Source organism: Somniosus microcephalus, chromosome 1 (genome assembly GCF_052327205.1).
Source record: "Somniosus microcephalus isolate GS21.2 chromosome 1, FLI_Smic_1.0, whole genome shotgun sequence".
Lineage (NCBI taxonomy): Eukaryota > Metazoa > Chordata > Chondrichthyes > Squaliformes > Somniosidae > Somniosus > Somniosus microcephalus.
In genome coordinates this window covers 247,282,282-247,301,936 of record NC_140987.1, presented here as the reverse complement: position 1 = coordinate 247,301,936, position 19,655 = coordinate 247,282,282, and the positions used below count along the sequence as shown (strand labels likewise).

At 49.1% G+C, this 19,655-nt stretch overlaps 1 protein-coding gene across 1 annotated transcript in view; it reads left to right on the top strand.

Moving 5' to 3' along the window:
* The window catches only part of cntln (centlein, centrosomal protein), a 477,268-nt gene that overhangs the window by 311,615 nt on the left and 145,998 nt on the right, over window positions 1–19,655 (top strand). The window contains exon 20 of the mRNA XM_085991655.1: window positions 11,698–11,901. Within this exon, the coding sequence (XP_085847781.1) occupies window positions 11,698–11,901 (204 nt within the window). The remainder of the gene's footprint in view (window positions 1–11,697; window positions 11,902–19,655) is intronic.

Sequence of the window (19,655 nt, the reverse complement as noted above, 5' to 3'; positions counted from 1 at the left end):
GGAGCGGGAGGTGAGTTGGAGTCAATCGGGCTGGGCCTCTCAACCGCTCAGCCCGAGACACGGAGCGGGCGGGGGAGCGTCAGCGGCCGTCCATAAACCGCGCTACCTGCGGCGTGGCGGCCGGGTGCACCGGGTAATCAGCTGGGGTCCGTCTCGGCCCTAGAGCCCGGCCGGGCCTCAACCGCTAGGCCCCGCACGGCCACCGCGGCCTGGCTCAATTTTCAAAGCCCTTCCCCGGGTGCCAAAAGAGGGGGAGGGAGGGAGGGAGGGAGATCAGAGAGAGAGAGGGGACATACAGGGGCAGGGAGAGAGAGGGGGCAGGGAGAGAGAGGGGGAGGGACAGAGAGAGGGTCAGGGAGGGAAAGAGTGACACAGAGCGCGGGACCCGGCAGCACCCAGCTGTAGGTAGGGAGAGGAGAGGGGTAGAGGGAGAGAGAGAGAGGGGACATACATGGGCAGGGAGAGAGAGGGGGCAGGGAGACAGAGGGGTAGGGAGAGAGAGGGGGATGGACAGAGAGAGGGTCAGGGAGGGAAAGAGTGACACAGAGCGCAGGAGCGGCAGCGCCCAGCCATAAACCGCGCGGCCCAAAAAAGCCCTGGCAACGCCGGGCACCCCCAGCTAGTTAACTATATTTCTGTATGCTTCCAAGACCGTGTATCTTCATGTACTATTTGATGGGGTGAAATGAGATGTAAGTATGTGATATCAATGAGCGACTGGCTGAGAATTCTTTTGAGTAGATTTTAAACTTATGGTACATCATAAGCAATGGAATATTTATTCTCAGTTTGCACAGGTGTTCTTTAGAAGACCTGTGTTGTGTACCCCTGTTTTTTTCCCTGTGGCATGCGCAACAGTATATTTCCCATTAATCATTAATTGATAAAGTAATGACACTAAATTTTCAGTCCTAAATTCTAATTTGTACTTGTTCATATGTTGTAGTGTTATCAAAGTATCTTTTGGCTGATGAATGCATTAGAAAGCAGTATTTAGCAGGAGTTGTTAGATGATTTTCAATTTATAAATTGGATAACTACAAATTATTTCTTGCTGGAATTGCATCAACGATACTGCAATAGTTAATTAGTATTCCACGGAAGCTCAACGTAAACTCGAGGAACAGCACCTCATCTTCCGATTAGGCACTTTACAGCCGTCCGGACTCAATATCGAGTTCAACAATTTCAGATCATAACCTCGGCCCCTATTACATTTTTACTTATATTTTCTCCCAGCCCTGCCTTTCGATCTATTTCATTTTCTTTTCAGTTTTGAAAGAGGGTTAGACCCGAATCGTCGACTAATTTCTCTCCACGGATATTACCTGGGTTTTTCCAGCATTTTCTGTTGTTATTTCTGCAATAGTTAATCCTCTTTTATGAATGTCATTACTCATCAGATGTACACTGACGGCATACAACCTGGTGGCCAGTGCCAAAAACAGAATTAAACTGCCACATATAAATTAAAATATTATCCATTATGAATAATAACAAATACCAGAGAGTTTTCAGGGCTGTAATCTAATATCTGAGTTTACATAGTAGTTGTGAAGTGCTCAAGATTTAATTTTGTGGTTCACAACTTCATTGGAATCTTGCCTTACAATCAGTCCCATTACTCTTCATGTAGCATTGCTTAATTTAAATATTTTGTGTTTACCCAATTCCAATTGTTTAATAAGACTAAAATGTCTACTTGTCACAAATGTTATTGATGATAAGTGTTGGATGAGACTACATATCCTCTCTCAAAGTTGGGATCATTGAGGGGTGTTACTTCACACATTGAAGCCAAACATACCAACAACTTTTCAATTAACAGCAATACTTGGTTTACTCGGAATTAGATCTAAAAGTAAACACCAGATATTTGCCACATTCTTGTCATCTTACTATAAATATTAAATTTTTAAAAGCAAACATAACTCTGCCCTCTTAAACTCAGCATGCTTTTTTTTATACACCACAAAATTTACAAAAGATAAGCCAATCCTTTCTCTCAGTGTGGCGCAACATTTTTATCCAGTGCATAGTTGAGCCATATAGACCAGAAAGATCCCAGCAGGCTTGATATTAATCAGATGCCAGCACAGAAAGAAAGACTTGCATTTATATCGAGCCCTTCGTGACCACCAGACGTCCCAAAGCACTTTACAGCCAATGAAGTACTTTTTGAAGTGTAGTCACTGTTATAATGTAGGAAATGTGGTAGCCAATTTGTGCACAGCAAGCTCCCACAAACAACAATGTGATAAAGACCAGATAATCTGTTTTAGTGATTGAGGGATAAATATTGGCTAGGACACCAGGATACAAAGCTAGGTGGGAATGTAAATTATGAGGAGGATGCAAAGAGGCTTCAAGGGGCTATAGACAGGCTACGTGAGTGGGCAAGAACATGGCAAATGGAATATAATGTGGAGAAATGTGAAATTATCCACTTTGATAGGAAAAATAGAAAAGCAGAATATTTTTTAAATGGTGAGAGATTGGGAAATGTTGGTGTTCAGAGGGACCTGGGTGTCCTTGTACACAAATTACTGAAAGTTAACATGCAGGTACAGCAAGCAATTAAGAAAGCAAATGGTATGTTGGCCTTTATTACAACAAGATTTGAGTATAAGAGTGATGGGCCTAGAAATTCATTATAGCCACTTTTGGGGCGGTAAAGTCGGGCGGCCGCTAAAGTTTGCGCCCGGCGCAAATTCGAGGCCACTTCTCCGACATTCATTAGCTTCGCCCTAAGAGTTTGCTCGAGCGCTAAAACTGGCGATGCACGCCTCTCTTTAGGCGCTAAGCCGGAGGTGCTGAGCGAGAGCGCCGAGGCCGGGCGCAGCGCAGGTGCGGCCATTTCTTGATTGACAGCAGACACCCTGGCGCCGGCCAGCTCTTAAGGGGGAAGGGTCGACTTGGTCTGCTGCCACGCCCTGGATAGTGGAGCCCTGCAGCTAGGCCTGAACACTGCTGCTGGACCCAAATAGCACCTGAAACCATGGAGAAGGCCCGTGAACGAGCGCAGCGCTTCTCAGAGCTTGATCTGAGGGTGCTGGTTGGTGCTGTGGAGAAGAGACGCCATATTTTGTTTCCGGACAATGGCAGGAAGCCGCCGGCCCGCGTCTACCAGAGAGCCTGGAGGCATGTCGCCACCAAGGTGTCATCCAACAGCGAGGTCCCCAGGAGCGGTGTCCAATGCCGCAAAAAGCTGAATGACCTCGCCAGGATTGTCAGGGTGAGTACCCTTTCCAGTGTCCTCCTCACCCTTGCATGTGCACCTCACATTATGGGCAAAGGGACCTGAAAGCCCTAATGGCCAGCCCTCATGCAGCACCTATGGGACACTCATGAACATCAATTGCACATTGTGCACTTAACACACTGGCCAGGCTATTCGACCATGGGAGGCAGTGCACACAAGATCAGGGCTACACACTGTACTTAGAGGCCGTCCTTTCTCTTGCAGGCCAAGCTGGCCAATAATAAGAGGAGCCGGAATGCGACCGGGGGAGGCGGACCCCAGATCCAGCTGCTCACCGAGCTGCAACATCGCGTGGCGCGCATCATGGGTGCCCGGGTGATTGGCCCCGTTGCATCTGGAGATGCCGACCCTGTTCTGGGCACCAATGGTAAGGACATCACCTTTTGGACCTCTCTCGTCCCACTTGCGCATCAGATCTACATCCTTTGCCACTGTCCGACCAATGCGCTGAATGCCACCACTCATGCATCCCTCGCTGACGCCCTCTCCTCACTCTAAAGCTACTCTTGTGCCTTCCTGCTTTCAGATGGTAAGGAGGAGGTCCCTGAAGTTGCCAGTGACAGCCCCTCAGAAGAGGAGGAGGAGCAGGAGCAAGAGGAAGGCGGCCCATCAGGGGAACCCTCAGCCGCGGCAACCCATGCCAATGTAGGGGACACATCTTCCCTGGAGGGGAGCGTGGGGGAAGTGTCGGAGGGGAGGGTAGCTCCTGGGACCAGCGGCCTGCAGAAACGCGGGAGGGGGTGGAAGCTCAGCGGCCTTCTCCCCAGAGGGGGGAAGGGTCGGAGGGGAGTCCAATTGCTGGGCCCAGCGGTGTCCAGCAACGCCGGAAGGGTCGGCCAGCTCGGCGGCCTTCTCCCCAGAGGGAGAGTCCGGTCTCCAGTCCGGAGACGGCCAACACCGAGGAGATGCGCCGCCTCGAGGACTTATCCGCGGACTCGGAGCGCCGGCACACAGAGCTCATCGGGGTAGTGGCACGGTTGCCTGAGGCCATCGAGTCCCTGTCTCGGAGTGTGACCGAGTTCGGGGCCTCACAGGCCACCAGTCGGGCGGAATTCGGGGCAGCTCAGGCAGCGAGTGGCCAGGTGATCAATGGTGCCGTGCAGTCACTGGGTGCTCTGATGCGGTCACTGAGCAGGTCAACACGGGCACTCACTGCTGCCACACTCGCTGTGTCAGCCAGGCATCGCCAGGGCACCCGGCGCGCTGCAGCAGCACAGCGGTCTGTCCCTCGGCAGATTGGTGCGCATGCTGCAGTGCTGGCCCGGCCGAGTGCCAGTGTCTCAGGCGACCAGCGAGCGCCTGCCATCCGCCAGCTTGCCCCCATTCCTCCAGCCGCCACTGCCACTCCCCCAGTGGAGCTGCCAGGAGCTGCTGCAGCGACTGATGCTGGCCAGCCACAGCTGCAGCATTCACCAGCCGGCCCCTCGACGGCCAGACCTCGTCTAGGCCGACCCCCAAGGGCATCTGCCGTCACGACATGTGCCCCTCAGGAGCCTGCCCCCAGCCTTGCAGCAGCCAATGGCCTCACTTTAGGAGGAGCAGCAGGGCGTGCAGGGGCCGCCAAAGTTTGCGGAAGACATCGCCCTCGTGGGCCACTAAGTAGAGGGTGTGTCCAAATGTTGTGTTTTCTGGAATGTGTGTTTTGTGAAGGCCGAGGATGAAGGCCATTTTTGTTTACATCTTTTGTTAATGCTCCCCAGGTTGTGGGAGTGAGTCATGTGTGTGAGTGTTTTTTGGTTTTCATGTGGGAAGGGCCCTGAGTTTGTACAATAAAGCATTTTATTTATTCACATTGTCCATGTTTGATCTTTGAAGTGTTTGTTGCCTTAACCGGCTGACGGCTTGCGGAGCGGCTGCAATCATGTTGTTTCATTGGCACAAGCCATTCCCTGACAGGGGGCCTAGAAGTGACGGTCAATAAGCCGCCGACGGGCGGCCCTTGGACCTTCTGCCTCCCTCCTGGGCTGGTACTCCTCGTCCTCCTCCTCCTCCTCCTCCTGAGGTGGTGGTCCAACGTGAGGTGGCAGTGCCTGAGTCCTGCGGATAGCCAGGTTGTGCAGCATGCAGCAAACGACGACGAATTGGGAGACTCGCTCCTGCGAATACTGGAGGGCTCCCCCGGAGCGATCGAGACAGCGGAACCGTTGCTTGAGGACGCCGATTGTTTGTTCTATGATGTTCCTAGTCGCTTGATGGCTCTCGTTGTATGCCTCTTCAGCAGGGGTCGTGGGTGCGCGGAGCCAGGTACACAAAGGATAGCCTTTGTCCCCGATAAGCCATCCTCTTGGGTGAGGCTGTGCCTGGAACATGTCAGCCACAGTTGTCTGTCGCAGGATAAAGGCATCATGGCTGCTGCCTGGAAAGCGGGCATTGACAGCTAGGATGCGCTGCCTGTGGTCACACACCAGCTGTACGTTGAGGGAATGGTAGCCCTTCCAGTTGCGGTAATCCTCGGCATGCTCCAGAGGTGCCCGCAAAGCCACATGCGTGCAGTCAATGGCGCCCTGCACCATGGGGAAGCCCGCTATTCTTGCAAATCCCACTGCACGCTGCTGCTGCTTCTCCAGGGTCATGGGGAAGGAGATGAATTGATGTCTCCTTCTGAAAAGGGCATTGGTCACCTGGCGGATGCAGCAATGCATGGCAAACTGGGAGATGTTAGCGATGTCCCCAGCAGCGGATTGGAAGGAGCCGGTGGCATAGAAGTTGAGAGCCACCGTCACCTTCACTGCCACCGACAGAGACGTCCTGCGCATCAGCTGTGGACGCAGATCTCTGTGCAGCAGCTGGCAGATGTCTGCAACCACCTCCCTTCTGAATCGCAGCCTCCTAACACACTGCGCGGTAGACATGGTCAGATAGGAGGACTGCTGGCGGTATACCCTGGGTGGGTAAGGCCTCACTTGGCGATGCCTGTTGCCCCCTCTGCGTCTAGCCAGGGCTGCCACTCTCTCACGGCGTCTGTAAGCCCTTCCGGCATAAGGCTGAAACTCAGCATTGGCACCCAATGCAGCCCCCATTATATGCTGGCAAACACTGAGATCTCAATGAAGGCAAAGATAATTGCTAAGCTCTGGCCTGAGCCAAAAATACCTGTCCTAGTGTTGGGCCAAAGCAGTAAGCTCTCCTCCTTGGTCTCTCTCCAAAAAACCGTTGCACAAGAGTGAATGCTGCAAAATGGCTGGCCTTTATAGTGCAGGGTAAGTGCCCTTTAATTTGCGCTCCCCGCGGCCCGCCTCGGCTGTGTACCGTTCCACTTCACAGTCGTTAGGGCCGCCCGGCGCACAATGGGGCGGCGCGAGTGAAGTTCCGGTTCCGGGCGCACAAAGGGCGTTGCACGACGAAATGACGTCATGATCTGCGCGCGCAGCAGGGCGCGCGCTAAGACTTTGCGCCGGCGCTAAATGTCTACTGAAGTTGGGGCGAGGCACAGATCGCGCTGCGCCCGGGCGCTAAGCGCCTCGCGCTCGAGATCTACTCCTCCTAAGGTGCTAACGGCTGGCGCGCCCAACTGAATTTCTAGGCCATGATGTCTTACTGCAGTTATATAGGGCCCTGGTGAGACCACACCTGGAGTAATGTGTACAGTTTTGCTCTCCTTACCGAAGGAAGAATATACTTGCCATAGAGGGAAACATAGAAACATAGAAGATAGGAGCAGGAGTAGGCCATTTGGCCCCTCGAGCCTGCTCCGCCATTCAATGCCATCATGGCTGATCATCCAAATTCAGTACCTGGTCCCTGCTTTCTCCCCATACCCCTTGATCCCTTTAGCCTTAAGAAATATATCCAACTCCTTCTTGAATATATTTAATGAACTGGCCTCCACCGCCTTCTGTGGTAGAGAATTCCACAGGTTCACCACTCTCTGGGTGAAGAAATTCCTCCTCATTTCTGTCCTAAATGGCCTACCCTTTATCCTTAGATTGTGTCCCCTGGTTCTGGACTTCCCGACCATCGGGAACATCCTTCCTGCATCTAGTCTGTCCAGTCCCGACAGAATTTTATAAGTTTCAATGAGATCACCTCTCATTCTTCTAAACTCCAGCGAGTACAAGCCCAATCGACCCAATCTCTCCTCAGTGCAACGAAGGTTCACCAGACTGATTCCTGGGATGGGGGGATTGTCCTATGAGGAGAGATTGAGTAGACTAGGCCTATATTTTCTAGAGTTTAGAGTGAGGTGATCTCATTGAAACATACAAAATTCTTACAGGGTAGATGTTTCCCCTGGCTGGGGAGTCTAGAACCAGGGGTCACAGTCTCAGAATAAGGGGTTGGCCATTTAGGACTGAGATGAGAAATTTCTTCCCTCAGAGGGTGGTGAATCTTTGGAATTCTCTATCCCAGAGGGCTGTGGAGGCTCAGTTGTTGAGTATATTTAAGACAGAGATCGATAGATTTTTGGATATTAAGGGGATCAAGGGATAGTGGAATTGAGGTAGAAGAGCAGCCATGATCTTATTGAATGGCAGAGCAGGCACAAGGGGCCGAATGGCCTACTCCTGCTTCTTATACTCATCTGCTCCTCTTCAAAATAGTGCCTTCGGATCTTTTATGTCCACCTGAGAGGTCAGACGGGGCCTCGGTTTAACGTCCCATCCGAAAGTCGGCAACTCCGACAGTGCAGCACTCCCTCAGCACTGCACTGGACTGTCAGCCTAGATTTTTCTGCTCAAGTCTTTGGAGTGGGATTTGAACCCACAACCTTCTGACTCAGAGGTGAGGGTGCTACCCACTGAGCCATGGCTGACACTATGGAGGAAAAGTGCTGCAATTGGCCCCTGGGATAGGGAGGGGCAGAATCTGCCAATTCCCAGCTGCTGATTGATATCTGTCAGCTTCCACTGGAAGTGATTGTGTGTGGATCGAGTGAGGACAGGGAGAGGTTTGGTGTTGATCCCTCTGTGCAGGAATGGCCTGCCAATATTCACTGTCAGAGCTTGCACATGAATATTGCACCCCTGGGGACTCTTAATATTATAAATGTTGTGAAGTCTATACACAATGTCCTCCTTTACACTTAATTTATATATGTTTAACAAATAAAATATATGTTGCTGAATATGATTGTATCCTTCAGCAGTTTTCAGTGCTATACTTATTATAAATTGGAATTTTGTTTAAAAAAAAATACCTCCTGCTGATGTTTGTTGCTGATACTTTTGCAATTCTAGTGAGTAAAATAATGCATACTTTTCATCTGCACAACAGGATGAAACTTAAATACCAAGATTTTCCTCGGGGGAGGGGGGCTTCTCCCGATCAGCCCCCGTAAATTCAGCGGAAACCCGGTTTAAACTACATAAGCAGGCTCCTCGCTGATCTCTCATCAAAGTTACGACGGCCGATCGGAAGAAATTCCTGGCGAATGTGTTTAAGTTCGATAGTTAAATACCACAATCCACAGAAATGATTTTTCAGATATCTATCTGACAGTATGATTTGGAGAGGCTTGCTCTTCAGAAATGTAATTTTCCTTCTCTAAGTTACCATTCAGAAGCTGTTCCTTCTAGAAATGCTCCAGATTTTCTGAAAAACCCTGCTTCCGGGCCTGCCAGTAAGATCAGTTCTGTACAGTGCATTCTTGCGTCCTTGCTTAGCTTCAGATAAGCGAGGATATAATTTGGGAAAACAAGGGGGCAAATTGAAAATTTAGTTAAAGCTGATTTACAAGGGCTTGAAAGTAATGTAAAATAGGGTAATGTATGGATAACTTCATAATGGGTCATATCGGGAATTTGAGTTTATGGTCAGAAAATCATGGGCCGAGATGCCCGAATTTCTGAGATGCCCTTCTAGCGGGTGAGGTTCCCCACCAGCAACACAGACTTGTACAGTGACCCATACAGACTAAGAATGCTGAATTGATTAATCATACGATTCAAACACTTGTTTGTCAAATGCTTTATTATGGTTGTTTTGCCACATTTTACACTTTAATTAGCAATGGTGATAGTTTTCAAATAACCCTTTCTGCATTGCTTGGGTGAAATAGCAGCAAGATCAGTCAGCACATGTTCGTCGGAATGAAATGAAAAACATGTTTATACACGCGCACACGCACATGTTTGACTTGAAAAAATATGTTCGATGAGAAAAAATAAATGAAGTATATGCTGAACATTGAGTTCCATTGTTTATTTTTAATGGCATATGCAGGATCATTTAAAATCTGTGTTTAGTTCACGTGTTAAAGATTGAATATACAATGCCATGGAATGTTCAGACATAATTTCCCATCGCTCTGCAGCATTTCTGATTGCAGCTGTGCTGAGGGGAGGCCAGGTGGATCCACATGGGGGTGGTGGTGGTGGGGAGGGAGGAAGAACTACAAATTGAGTCATCCCTGGGCGCTCTCTCACCTCCTAGTGCCCAGCTCCAGGGCAGCATTGGCCTCAGTGCCCGGCTCCAGGGCAGCATTGGCCTCAGTGCCCGGCTCCAGGGCAGCATTGGCCTCAGTGCCCAGCTCCAGGGCAGCATTGGCCTCAGTGCCCGGCTCCAGGGCAGCATTGGCCTCAGTGCCCGGCTCCAGGGCAGCATTGGCTTCAGTGCCCGGCTCCAGGGCAGCATTGGCCTCAGTGCCCGGCTCCAGGGCAGCATTGGCCTCAGTGCCCGGCTCCAGGGCAGCATTGGCCTCAGTGCCCGGCTCCAGGGCAGCATTGGCCTCAGTGCCCGGCTCCAGGGCAGCATTGGCCTCAGTGCCCGGCTCCAGGGCAGCATTGGCCTCAGTGCCTGGCTCCAGGGCAGCATTGGCCTCAGTGCCCGGCTCCAGGGCAGCATTGGCCTCAGTGCCCGGCTCCAGGGCAGCATTGGCCTCAGTGCCCGGCTCCAGGGCAGCATTGGCCTCAGTGCCCGGCTCCAGGGCAGCATTGGCCTCAGTGCCCGGCTCCTGGGCAGCATTGGCCTCAGTGCCCGGCTCCAGGGCAGCATTGGCCTCAGTGCCCGGCTCCAGGGCAGCATTGGCCTTTGTGCCCGGCTCCAGGGCAGCATTGGCAAAGGCCAGGCAGCACATTGCTAACCACCCCCCCCTCAGCTGGATTTGATAAATACGTACTGCATTGTTCAGCAAAACACATTTTGTTTAAGCTGGTTAAAAATTGCCAGTATGAATAGATGTTGCATCTTGATTGCAACAATGTGAGATTATCCACTTTGGTAGGAAAAATAAAAAAGCAAATTATTATTTAAATGGAGAGACTACATAATACTGCGGTACAGAGGGACCTGGGGTTCCTCGTACATGAAACACAAAAGGTTAGCATGCAGGTGCAGCAAATAATTAGGAAGGCAAATGGAATGTTGGCCTTTATTGCAAGGGGGATGGAGTATAAAAGTAGGGAAGTCTTGCTACAACTGTACAGGGCGCTGGTGAGACCACACCTGGAGTACTACGTGCAGTTTTGGTCTCCTTATTTAAGGAGGGATATACTTGCATTGGAGGCAGTTCCGAGAAGGTTCACGAGGTTAATTCCCGAGATGAAGGGGTTGTCTTATGAGAAAAGGTTGAGCAGGTTGGGCCTATACTCATTGGAGTTTAGATGAATGAGAGATGATAATGAAACATATAAGATTCTGAGGGGGCTTGACAGGGTGGATGCAGGGTAGATTGTTTCCCCTCGTGGAGGAATCTAGAACTAGGGGGCACAGTTTCAGGATAAGGGGTCGCCCATTTAAAACAGAGATGAGGAATTTCTTCTCTGAGGGTTGTGAATCTTTGGAATTCTCTACCCCAGAGAGCTGTGGAGGCGGAGTCAGTGAATATATTAAAGGCAGAGATAGACAGATTTTTGAGCTACAGGGGAGTCGAGGGTTATAGGGAGCGGGCGGGAAAGTGGCGTTGAGGTCAAGATCAGATCTTATTGAATGGTGGAGCAGGCTTGAGGGGCCTCGGAGAAGAATGGCCTACTCCTGCTCCTATTTATTATGTTCTTATGATTATTTACCCAAGTTAATCAGTAGCAAAGATGTTTTAATAATAAATGCAAGCAAAAGCTTAAATGCAGCTTAGCTGGAACATCAAAACAGTAAATATAGCATCTTAAATCTCATTTCGCAACCCTACCTGTTCTTCCCTTATAGGTTTCCTTGTGTCATTCCATTTCTAATTGGAGTTGCAAGGGTATAGTCTTCAAGACCTCTGCAGTCACATGATTTACAATAAGGAAGTGCAGGACAGCATTTACGCTCAGTCCTCTTCAGTCTCCTCTCTCTATGTGGGGAATTACTTGGTTCTTCCTCTGATGGACGGTCCAGCTGAGATTAGCAATTCAACTTGCAGAGTACTGCTGCTGTAAGCCTATGTTGTCCCCTCAGCACACCAGTGTACTGTGCTACTGGACACTACCTGGATAAATATCATTTGCACTCTTTGTGTATATATTTTGCAAATTAGGTTGCTTTTTAACGATCAAACATTTTTTACCTGTAAACAGAAGCTGACGTTTGACCTGGCGGAGTTGCAGCAACAGAAAGATGCGCTGGACAAGAGGTTGAATCAAATGGCAGAGCAGCAAGGCCTTGTCGCGAGGTCAACAGACGAATGTTCATCCTTAGCTTCCAACCAGACTCTCAACACTCCAGCTACACCTCACAAACTTATGGAAACAGAACTGAAACAGCTGCAGAGTAAATTGAAGGTTACTAGTCAGGCCAAACCAACTGCTCTATATATTTTCTTTATTGTGATATTATCAACAGATTTTCTGTTTTTGTCATCCTAACCAAAATAATGGGTGAATAATTACTTTGCATCAGTATTTACAGTAGAGGAAGAGGATAGCATGCCAGAAATCCCAAGATACCTAATATTAAATCAGGGACTCAATAAGATTAACGTAAGTAAAATAACAGTAATTAAGAAAATAATGGCACTAAAGAGTGAGAAATCCCCAGGACCAGGGTTTTAAAGGAAGTAGGTGAGCACATTGCAGGTGCCCTAACTATAATCTTCCAAAGTTCTCTCGATTCAGGAACCGTTCCTTTAGATTGGAAAATTGCGCATGTCACTCTGCTATTAAAGAATAGCGAGAGGGGAAAACCAGGGAATTATAGACCAGTTAGCCTAACATCAGTTGTCAGGAAATTGCTAGAGTCTATAATTAAGGATCAGGTGACTGAACACCTCAAATTTTCAGCTGATCAGAGAGAGCCAACATGGATTTGTGAACGGGCAAAACTGTGGCAGATTAATTTAAATGTGAGGGCATCCACTTTGGACCTAAAAAGGATCGAACACAGTACTTTGTAAATGGTGAAAAGCTAAAAACAGTGGATGTCCAAAGAGACTTGGGGGTTCAGGTACACAGATCATTAAAATGTCATGAACAGGTACAGAAAATAATTTAAAAAGGCTAATGGGATGCTGGGCGTTATATCTAGAGGATTAGAATACAAAGCGGTAGAAGTTATGCTGCAGCTGTACAAAACCCTGGTTAGACTACACCTGGAGTACTGTGAGCAGTTCTGGGTACCACACCGGAGGAAGGATATATTGGCCTTGGAGTGGGTGCAGCATAGATTTACCAGAATGATACCTGGACTTCAAGGGTAAAGTTAAAAGGAGAGATAACAGAAATTAAGGTTGTATTTCCTAGAATTTAGAAGGTTATGGGGTGATCTGATCGAAGTTTTCAAGCTATTAAGGGGAACCGACAGGGTAGATAGAGATAAACTATTTCCGCTGGTTGAGGATTTTAGAACTAGGGGGCATAGTCTAAAAACTGGAGCCAGACCTTTCAGGAGTGAAATTAGGAAACACTTCCACACAGAAAGGGTGGTAGAAGTTTGGAACTTCTGCAAACAGCAATTGATGCGAGATCAATTGTTCATTTAAAATCAGAGATTGATAGCTCTTTGTTAACTAAAAGTACTGTATTAAGGGATATGGGGCAAAGACGGGTATATGGAGTTAGGTCGCAGATCAGCCATGATCTCATTGAATGGCGGAACAGGCTCGAGGGGCTCAATGGCCTACTCCTGTTCCTATGGGTGCTTGCAATTCTACTATGGTCAAGTTTGATATTGGAAACAAGCAACCATCAGTAATACTCATTTCATACGTCTCAAGCAACTAACAGAAGAACTTGCATTTATTTAGTGCCTCACCACGTCTCTCAAACGCCCCAAAACATTCACATAAAATGAAGTAGAACTATATAGATGTTATTAACACTCGGGCCTTTTAGCCATCGTGTCTGTGCCAGCTCTTTGCTGGAGAAATCCAAAGCGAAGCCATGTTCTCCCCATATCTTTCTTGGCCTCAACAATAACAAATTGTATTTATATAGCACCTTTAATGTGGAAAAACACCCAAGATATTTAAAGTATGGATCCATTTCCACTTAGAAGATGCAGTGGTCTGCCTCAACCACACTCTTTGACATGGCGTTCCATGCTCCAGCTACTTGCTGCATAAAGAATGTTTCTTAATATCTCTCTCTGCTCTCAGTGACAGTTTTAAATTGATGACCCCTTGTCACTGACTCCCCAACCAGGGGAAACAGTCTTTCCCTATTCACCCTTACCAAAATCTTTCATAATTTTAAAACCCACTATTAAATCTCCTCTTAGCCTTCTGTGCTCCAGTGGGAATAGTCCCAGTATCTCAAGTCTCTCCCCATAGCTATAATTTCACATTCCTGACTGCAGCCTGTTGAATCGACACTGCACGCTCTCTATGCTTTAATGCCCTGGAATTTGCTGTCAGCGGCGAAGCAAAGGCGTTCGCTGCTGGCCTCGAAGTATGCTCCACACAAGCATTTTGTCATCCCTGTGTCGAGAACTTTGGGTTTTCCGACCTTGAATTCAATTCAACGGAACTTAATGTTAGAACTGCTGTGACATCAGCAGGCTGTCTAAGCAGCCAATCAAAATGCAGAATTCTCACAGACAGCGAGCAAGGAGTAAGCCCTTAAAATTCTAACTTTTTAAATAGTTAGAGAGAGCAAAAGAAAGATTGGGGTTCTCACATGGGGAAAAGGCAAATCTGAACTAAAGATGGACAAACTTTAAAATAAAGTAAAACATTTTTTGAAAAGTTTCTCTTTTATAAAAATGAACAAATTTCACTCTGCACAAAGCTTAAATTAGTTTTTCAGGCCCTTAGCATTTGTTTAGCAGGCAATACGCTGTTAAAACCCCAGTTACACCTAATCCCCTTGGGCCTAACCTTTAGTGGGGAATTTACTGCGGAAGAGCCAAAGTTTTCGTCAGTTTCAATGCTTTGAATGCTGCCAGCTTGCCGTCACCCCGACAGCAAATTCCGGGCCAATATCTTTCTATAATGGAGTGCCCAAAACTACCCACAGTAATCTAACTGTGGCCTAAACAGTGTTTTGTACAAATTTATCATTGCTTCTTTACTCTCTTATTCTGTGCCCTATTTATGAAACTCAAAATGCTGGTGACCTTTTTTCATGGCTTTATCTACTGCACTCGCATTTTCAAAGAACTCTGGGATTGATTTTAACTCAGCTGTGAGGCGGGCTTTGAAGCGTGTAGGGGGTTAAAATCGCAAAAACTAGGGGTTGGGACCCCCCCCCCCGCCTGGTTCCCAACACCTAGCCATTTTAACCCAGGCATGTCTGATGGTCCCGAATCAGTCCCGCCTCCAACAGGTGGGACTGGTCTTTAGGGCCCTTAAACAGCATTAATTGGCCTTTATAATCCCATTTTAACAGGCCCTTGCCTGTTTAACCCTTTTCCCACGTAAAACACGCCTGGTGGGGATCACGCCTGTGAAACCTGACGTGAGCACTATTGGCTTGCTGACTATCAGCTGCAGGTCAACCATTAAAGAGGAGATTTGATCAGTCATCATTTGCAGGTGGCAAGACTTTGTTGTCTCAGGCCTGGGGCAACTTTTACCAGGCTTAACCACACCTGTGGAAAGTTGGAGCCTCACACACATCTCCAGTGTGACCTCCTGGGAAACCCCGCTCACCACCTTCACTCAGCGCATATACCAGAAGTATGGGAGCCATTTATTTCCTTCCCTTCTGGGCATTAGATGAGCTCGAACACCATCTGTGGCACCAGCAGAACCAGGAGCAACAGGAGCGCCAGGCTGCTGCTCACCCACCTGAAGCGGCACAGGCCAGAAGGGGCCAGCGCTTGGAAGTGGCCTGAGAGCACCTTGCTGCACATCAGGGGGCCATGGAGACCCGTATCTGCACTGGCAGTCCTACTCAGAAGGACTTCCATGAAGGTCTGGTTTCTCTGTTCAATAGATGCCCATCGCTCCTCAAGAGATGTCATTCTATTATGAACACTCACCATGTTTTCCATACCCTGGCGACTTATCTCCTCCATGGAGGTTGCCATCCTTTCCATGGTGATGCGTTCATGCGCCAATTACTCCACAAAGGCTCTGCTCATGTTCGCTATGGACTCCTCCATTCGCCCCACGCTCACATCGACCCTGGAGACAAAACCTGCCAGAGACTCCTGCATCTGTTCCTGGAGTTCCAGCCCCGCTGATCTTATGGATGGACCCAGAGGCAGAGGGTCGACATGCAGCTGAGCCGAGCTGGCAGAGTCCTGCGCCCTCTGACTAGCACTCTCCACTGCTGTCCCTGTCTCCACAATCTGCTGATGCTCACTTGTGAGCTGTGATACACCAGGTGACAACACTACTCTATGTCCCGAAGGTCCCACCGAGGTGTGAGTGTCTGCGCTGTTGCTGGGTGTGCTGAATTCTGTTGACGCTGTGCCCTCAGAGGTTGCAGCTTCCTCTGAGGAGTCTGGAAGCTCAGGCTCTTCCTCCTGGACAGTAGGGACGGGGGCTGTCGATGGTCCTGTGGGGGAGTAAAGGAAAGAGAGATGTGAGGTCAAGGTTACATGCACATTGCATATTGCAGATGATCATAGGTCCATCTGTTTTAGCTTCAGAATCATTATCAGCGACTCATGCAATGTCAATGAGAGAGATGGAAAACTATTCTGTCACCAGCTTGCTGTGATGCACCCGTCTGTCCGTCCTCATCCTCCAGTCCTACGATCTCCTGGACCGCCTCCTCCCAGGGGGTGAGGTGGGCTACTGATGGTGGCCCTCCTCCTGTCCTCGCTCGTTCTCTTTTATTGTGAGCTCTCTTTTCCTGCAATGAGGGAGACAAGTGGAGTTTGAGTGAGAATGAAGGAGCGAGTGTAGAGAATCCATAGCAAAGATGCTTAGAAGGAGACAAAGATGGAGTGAGGTGGCAAGACCAAGGGCCCTCCCTGTGTGTTGTCAGTTGTTTTCATAGCATCAGAGTGATAGGGAGTGTGAGGGCTGCATAGTTGAATAGTTTGGTGAATGTGAGCATCGAGAGAGAGGGAATGGGTAAGGGTGCATGGATGTCAGTGTCAAGTGGGATGTGGAGGAAGAGATTGCTAAAGCTGAGTGCTGGTGAGGAGAGGCAATGGAGATCAGATTGAGAGTGATGGGAACTTCATACTTACTTTTCCAGTGTGCTGAAGGTCATGAAATCTCTTCCTGCACTGTATCCAGGTTCTGCGGGTAGCCAATAAGGAGTTGACCTCCTCTGCCACTTGCAGCCACGCAGCCTTTGTCTGCTGGGGAGGCATCTTCCTCCCTGATGAAGGGAAGAGCACCTCCTTATGAGCTCTTGCTCCCTCCACTAAAGCCTGCAGGGTAACGTCGTCAAAACGGGGTGCAGACCTCGGTCTTTCTCTTGCCATTCTGCTTCCAGCTCAGTGTATCAGCAAATGCCAAAAGGTTGGCAGTCTGCAGAAGAAGCAAGGCTTGTTTCAGACCCTAAATGCAGCAGCAATAATGACGTCATATTTTGCGACTTTCTGACTGGAAATACTCAATTGCCAAGGGTTCCCACACGTTGGAAATCAATTGGCCAGTTGAGTTAAAATTGCATCAATCTCACAGACCCATTTAGATTCGTGTGGGAAACACTAAATTCGGGGAACCCGACAATTCCCCGCACCCGAGTTAAAATTGACCCCTATGTATTTGAACCCTTAGTTGTCTCTTCGTCCACACCCTTCAGCACCTTTTCATTGAGTGTATACTCCCATCCCTTGTTTTATCCCCCAAAATGTATTACCACACTCTTACGCATTAAATTACATTTTCCAGATTCTGCTAAACTGCCTGTCTTCCTCAAGTCTTTTACAATCCTCCTCACTGTTTGCTGAGCCTCCTGCCTTTGTACCATCAGCAGATTTTGAGTCTGTGCCCCTGACCAAGTCTAAATCATCTCAACCCAGCATTGATCCCTGGGGAATACCACTACCAACACTTCTCCAATCAGAGCAAAGCCCATTTACCCAAACTCTTTGTTTTCTGTCCCTCAACCAACCGTGGGTTGTCCATTATAAATTTGTCACAGTTAAGTTAGCTCGAAAAGCAGGATTGATGTAGTAAATCTAATTCAGTGACTAGCCCTGCACTTCCAGACTTTGGCTATCTGCTGTGTAATTACTAGAATGTTAATTCCAGCAGATGAAATTGCAGCCTTGTCTTGACTTCAGTAAGCGAAGCTGAACACCGCCCCCACCCTCCACGCCTATTCTTCTTCTTAGGCGGTCCCTCGGAACCGAAGAGACTCGAGGTGTTTGGCGCCTTCCCAGATGCTTCTCCACTTTGTGCGGTCTTGGGCCAGGGATTCGCAGGTGTCAGTGGGGATGTTACACTTTTTCAAGGAGGCTTTGAGGGTGTCTTTGAAGCGTTTCCTCTGCCCACCTGGGGCTCGCTTGCCATGCCGGAGCTCCGAGTAGAGCGCTTGTTTTGGGAGTCTCGTATCGGGCATGCGGACACTGTGACCCATCCATCGGAGCTGATCGAACGTGGTCAAAAGCTTCGATGCTGGGGATGTTGGCCTGAGCAAGAACACCGACGTTGGTGCACCTATCCTGCCAATGGATTCGCAGGATCTTGTGGAGGCAGCGTTGGTGGTACCTCTCCAGTGCTTTGAGGTGCCTGCTGTACATGGTCCATGTCTCTGAGGCATACAGCAGGGTGGGTATCACTGCTGCTCTGTGGACCATGAGCTTAGTGCCGGGTTTGAGGTCCTGGTCTTCAAACACTCTTCCTCAGGCGACCGAAGGCTGCACTGGCACACTGAAGGCGGTGTTGGACTTCGTCGTCGACGTCTGCCCTTGTTGACAGTAGGCTCCCAAGGTATGGAAAGTGGTCCACGTTGTCCAAGGCCTTGTCGTGGATTTTGATAATCGGGGGGGGCAGTACTGTGTGCTGGGGTGGGGGCAGGTTGGTAGAGGACCTTTGTCTTACGGATGTTTAGTGTAAGGCCCATGCTCTCGTACGCTTTGGTGAAGGTGTTGACAATGGTTTGGAGTTCGACCTCCGAATGAGCGCAGACGCAAGCGTCGTCTGCATACTGTAATTCAACGACAGGATGGAACGACCTTGGATCTGGACTGGAGGTGACGGAGGTTGAACAGTTTCCCGTTTGTTCTGTAAATTAGCTCCACTCCAGCGGGGAGCTTACTGAGGGTGAGATGGAGCATTGCAGCAAGGAAGATCGAGAAGAGCCTTGGTGCGATGACAAAGCCGTGCTTGATCCCGGTTCGTACGTGAATTGGGTCTGTGGTGGAACCGTTGGTCAGGATCATGGCTTGCATGTCCTCGTGAAGCAGGCGGAGGATGGTGACAAATTTTTGAGGGCAGCCGAATTTGAGGAGGACACTCCATAATCCCTCACGGTTGACAGTGTTGAAGGCCTTTGTGAGGTTAAAGAAGGCCATGTACAGCGGTCGGTGCCATCAGCTGTCAACGTAGCTGTTTACACCCTTATCCAACCCACTACTTTATAAATGGTCCCCATCCATTAAAGCCTAGTGTTTTTTTGCCCTTCACCATTTACTCAGCGCTCCTGCTTGACCTGTGGACTTGCGGGGTGATTAAACTTTAGTCGCCACCATACAAGTTGTCACAGACTCGATGAGAATCATTGCAGTCTCTGTTTGGAAGACATGTATTGGGGACAATTTAGTCTATTGTATTCACCTATTACCTCCGAGACCATTGCGCCCCATCACCGCCCCATGAGACAAATTTTAGGGCCCGTTTTGTGAAGAAAGTTGCAATGTCGCAGAGCTATATTTCACCCTCACCCCCGATTGGAGCAATCAGCCTCCCACCCCACTGAGCAGAATTTGGGGAGGGCTGGTTCACTTCAACCTGCTCCCACTGCCCTGAAGAGGAACTTGGGGATCTGGGAGGAGGGAAGATTTAGTTGATATCCCTTCTACTTACTCATGTGAAAATTCAGGCCATTCCTTCTGGCTGAGGTAGTTTGTCTACCTTTGTTTCTCCCTCCTCCTCTCTCTCGCTCTCTCTTTCCCTCTTTTCTCCCCATCCCCATTCAGCTTCTCCTGTCCCGCTTCTCTCTTCTCCTGGTCCCCTTCCTCTCTTTTT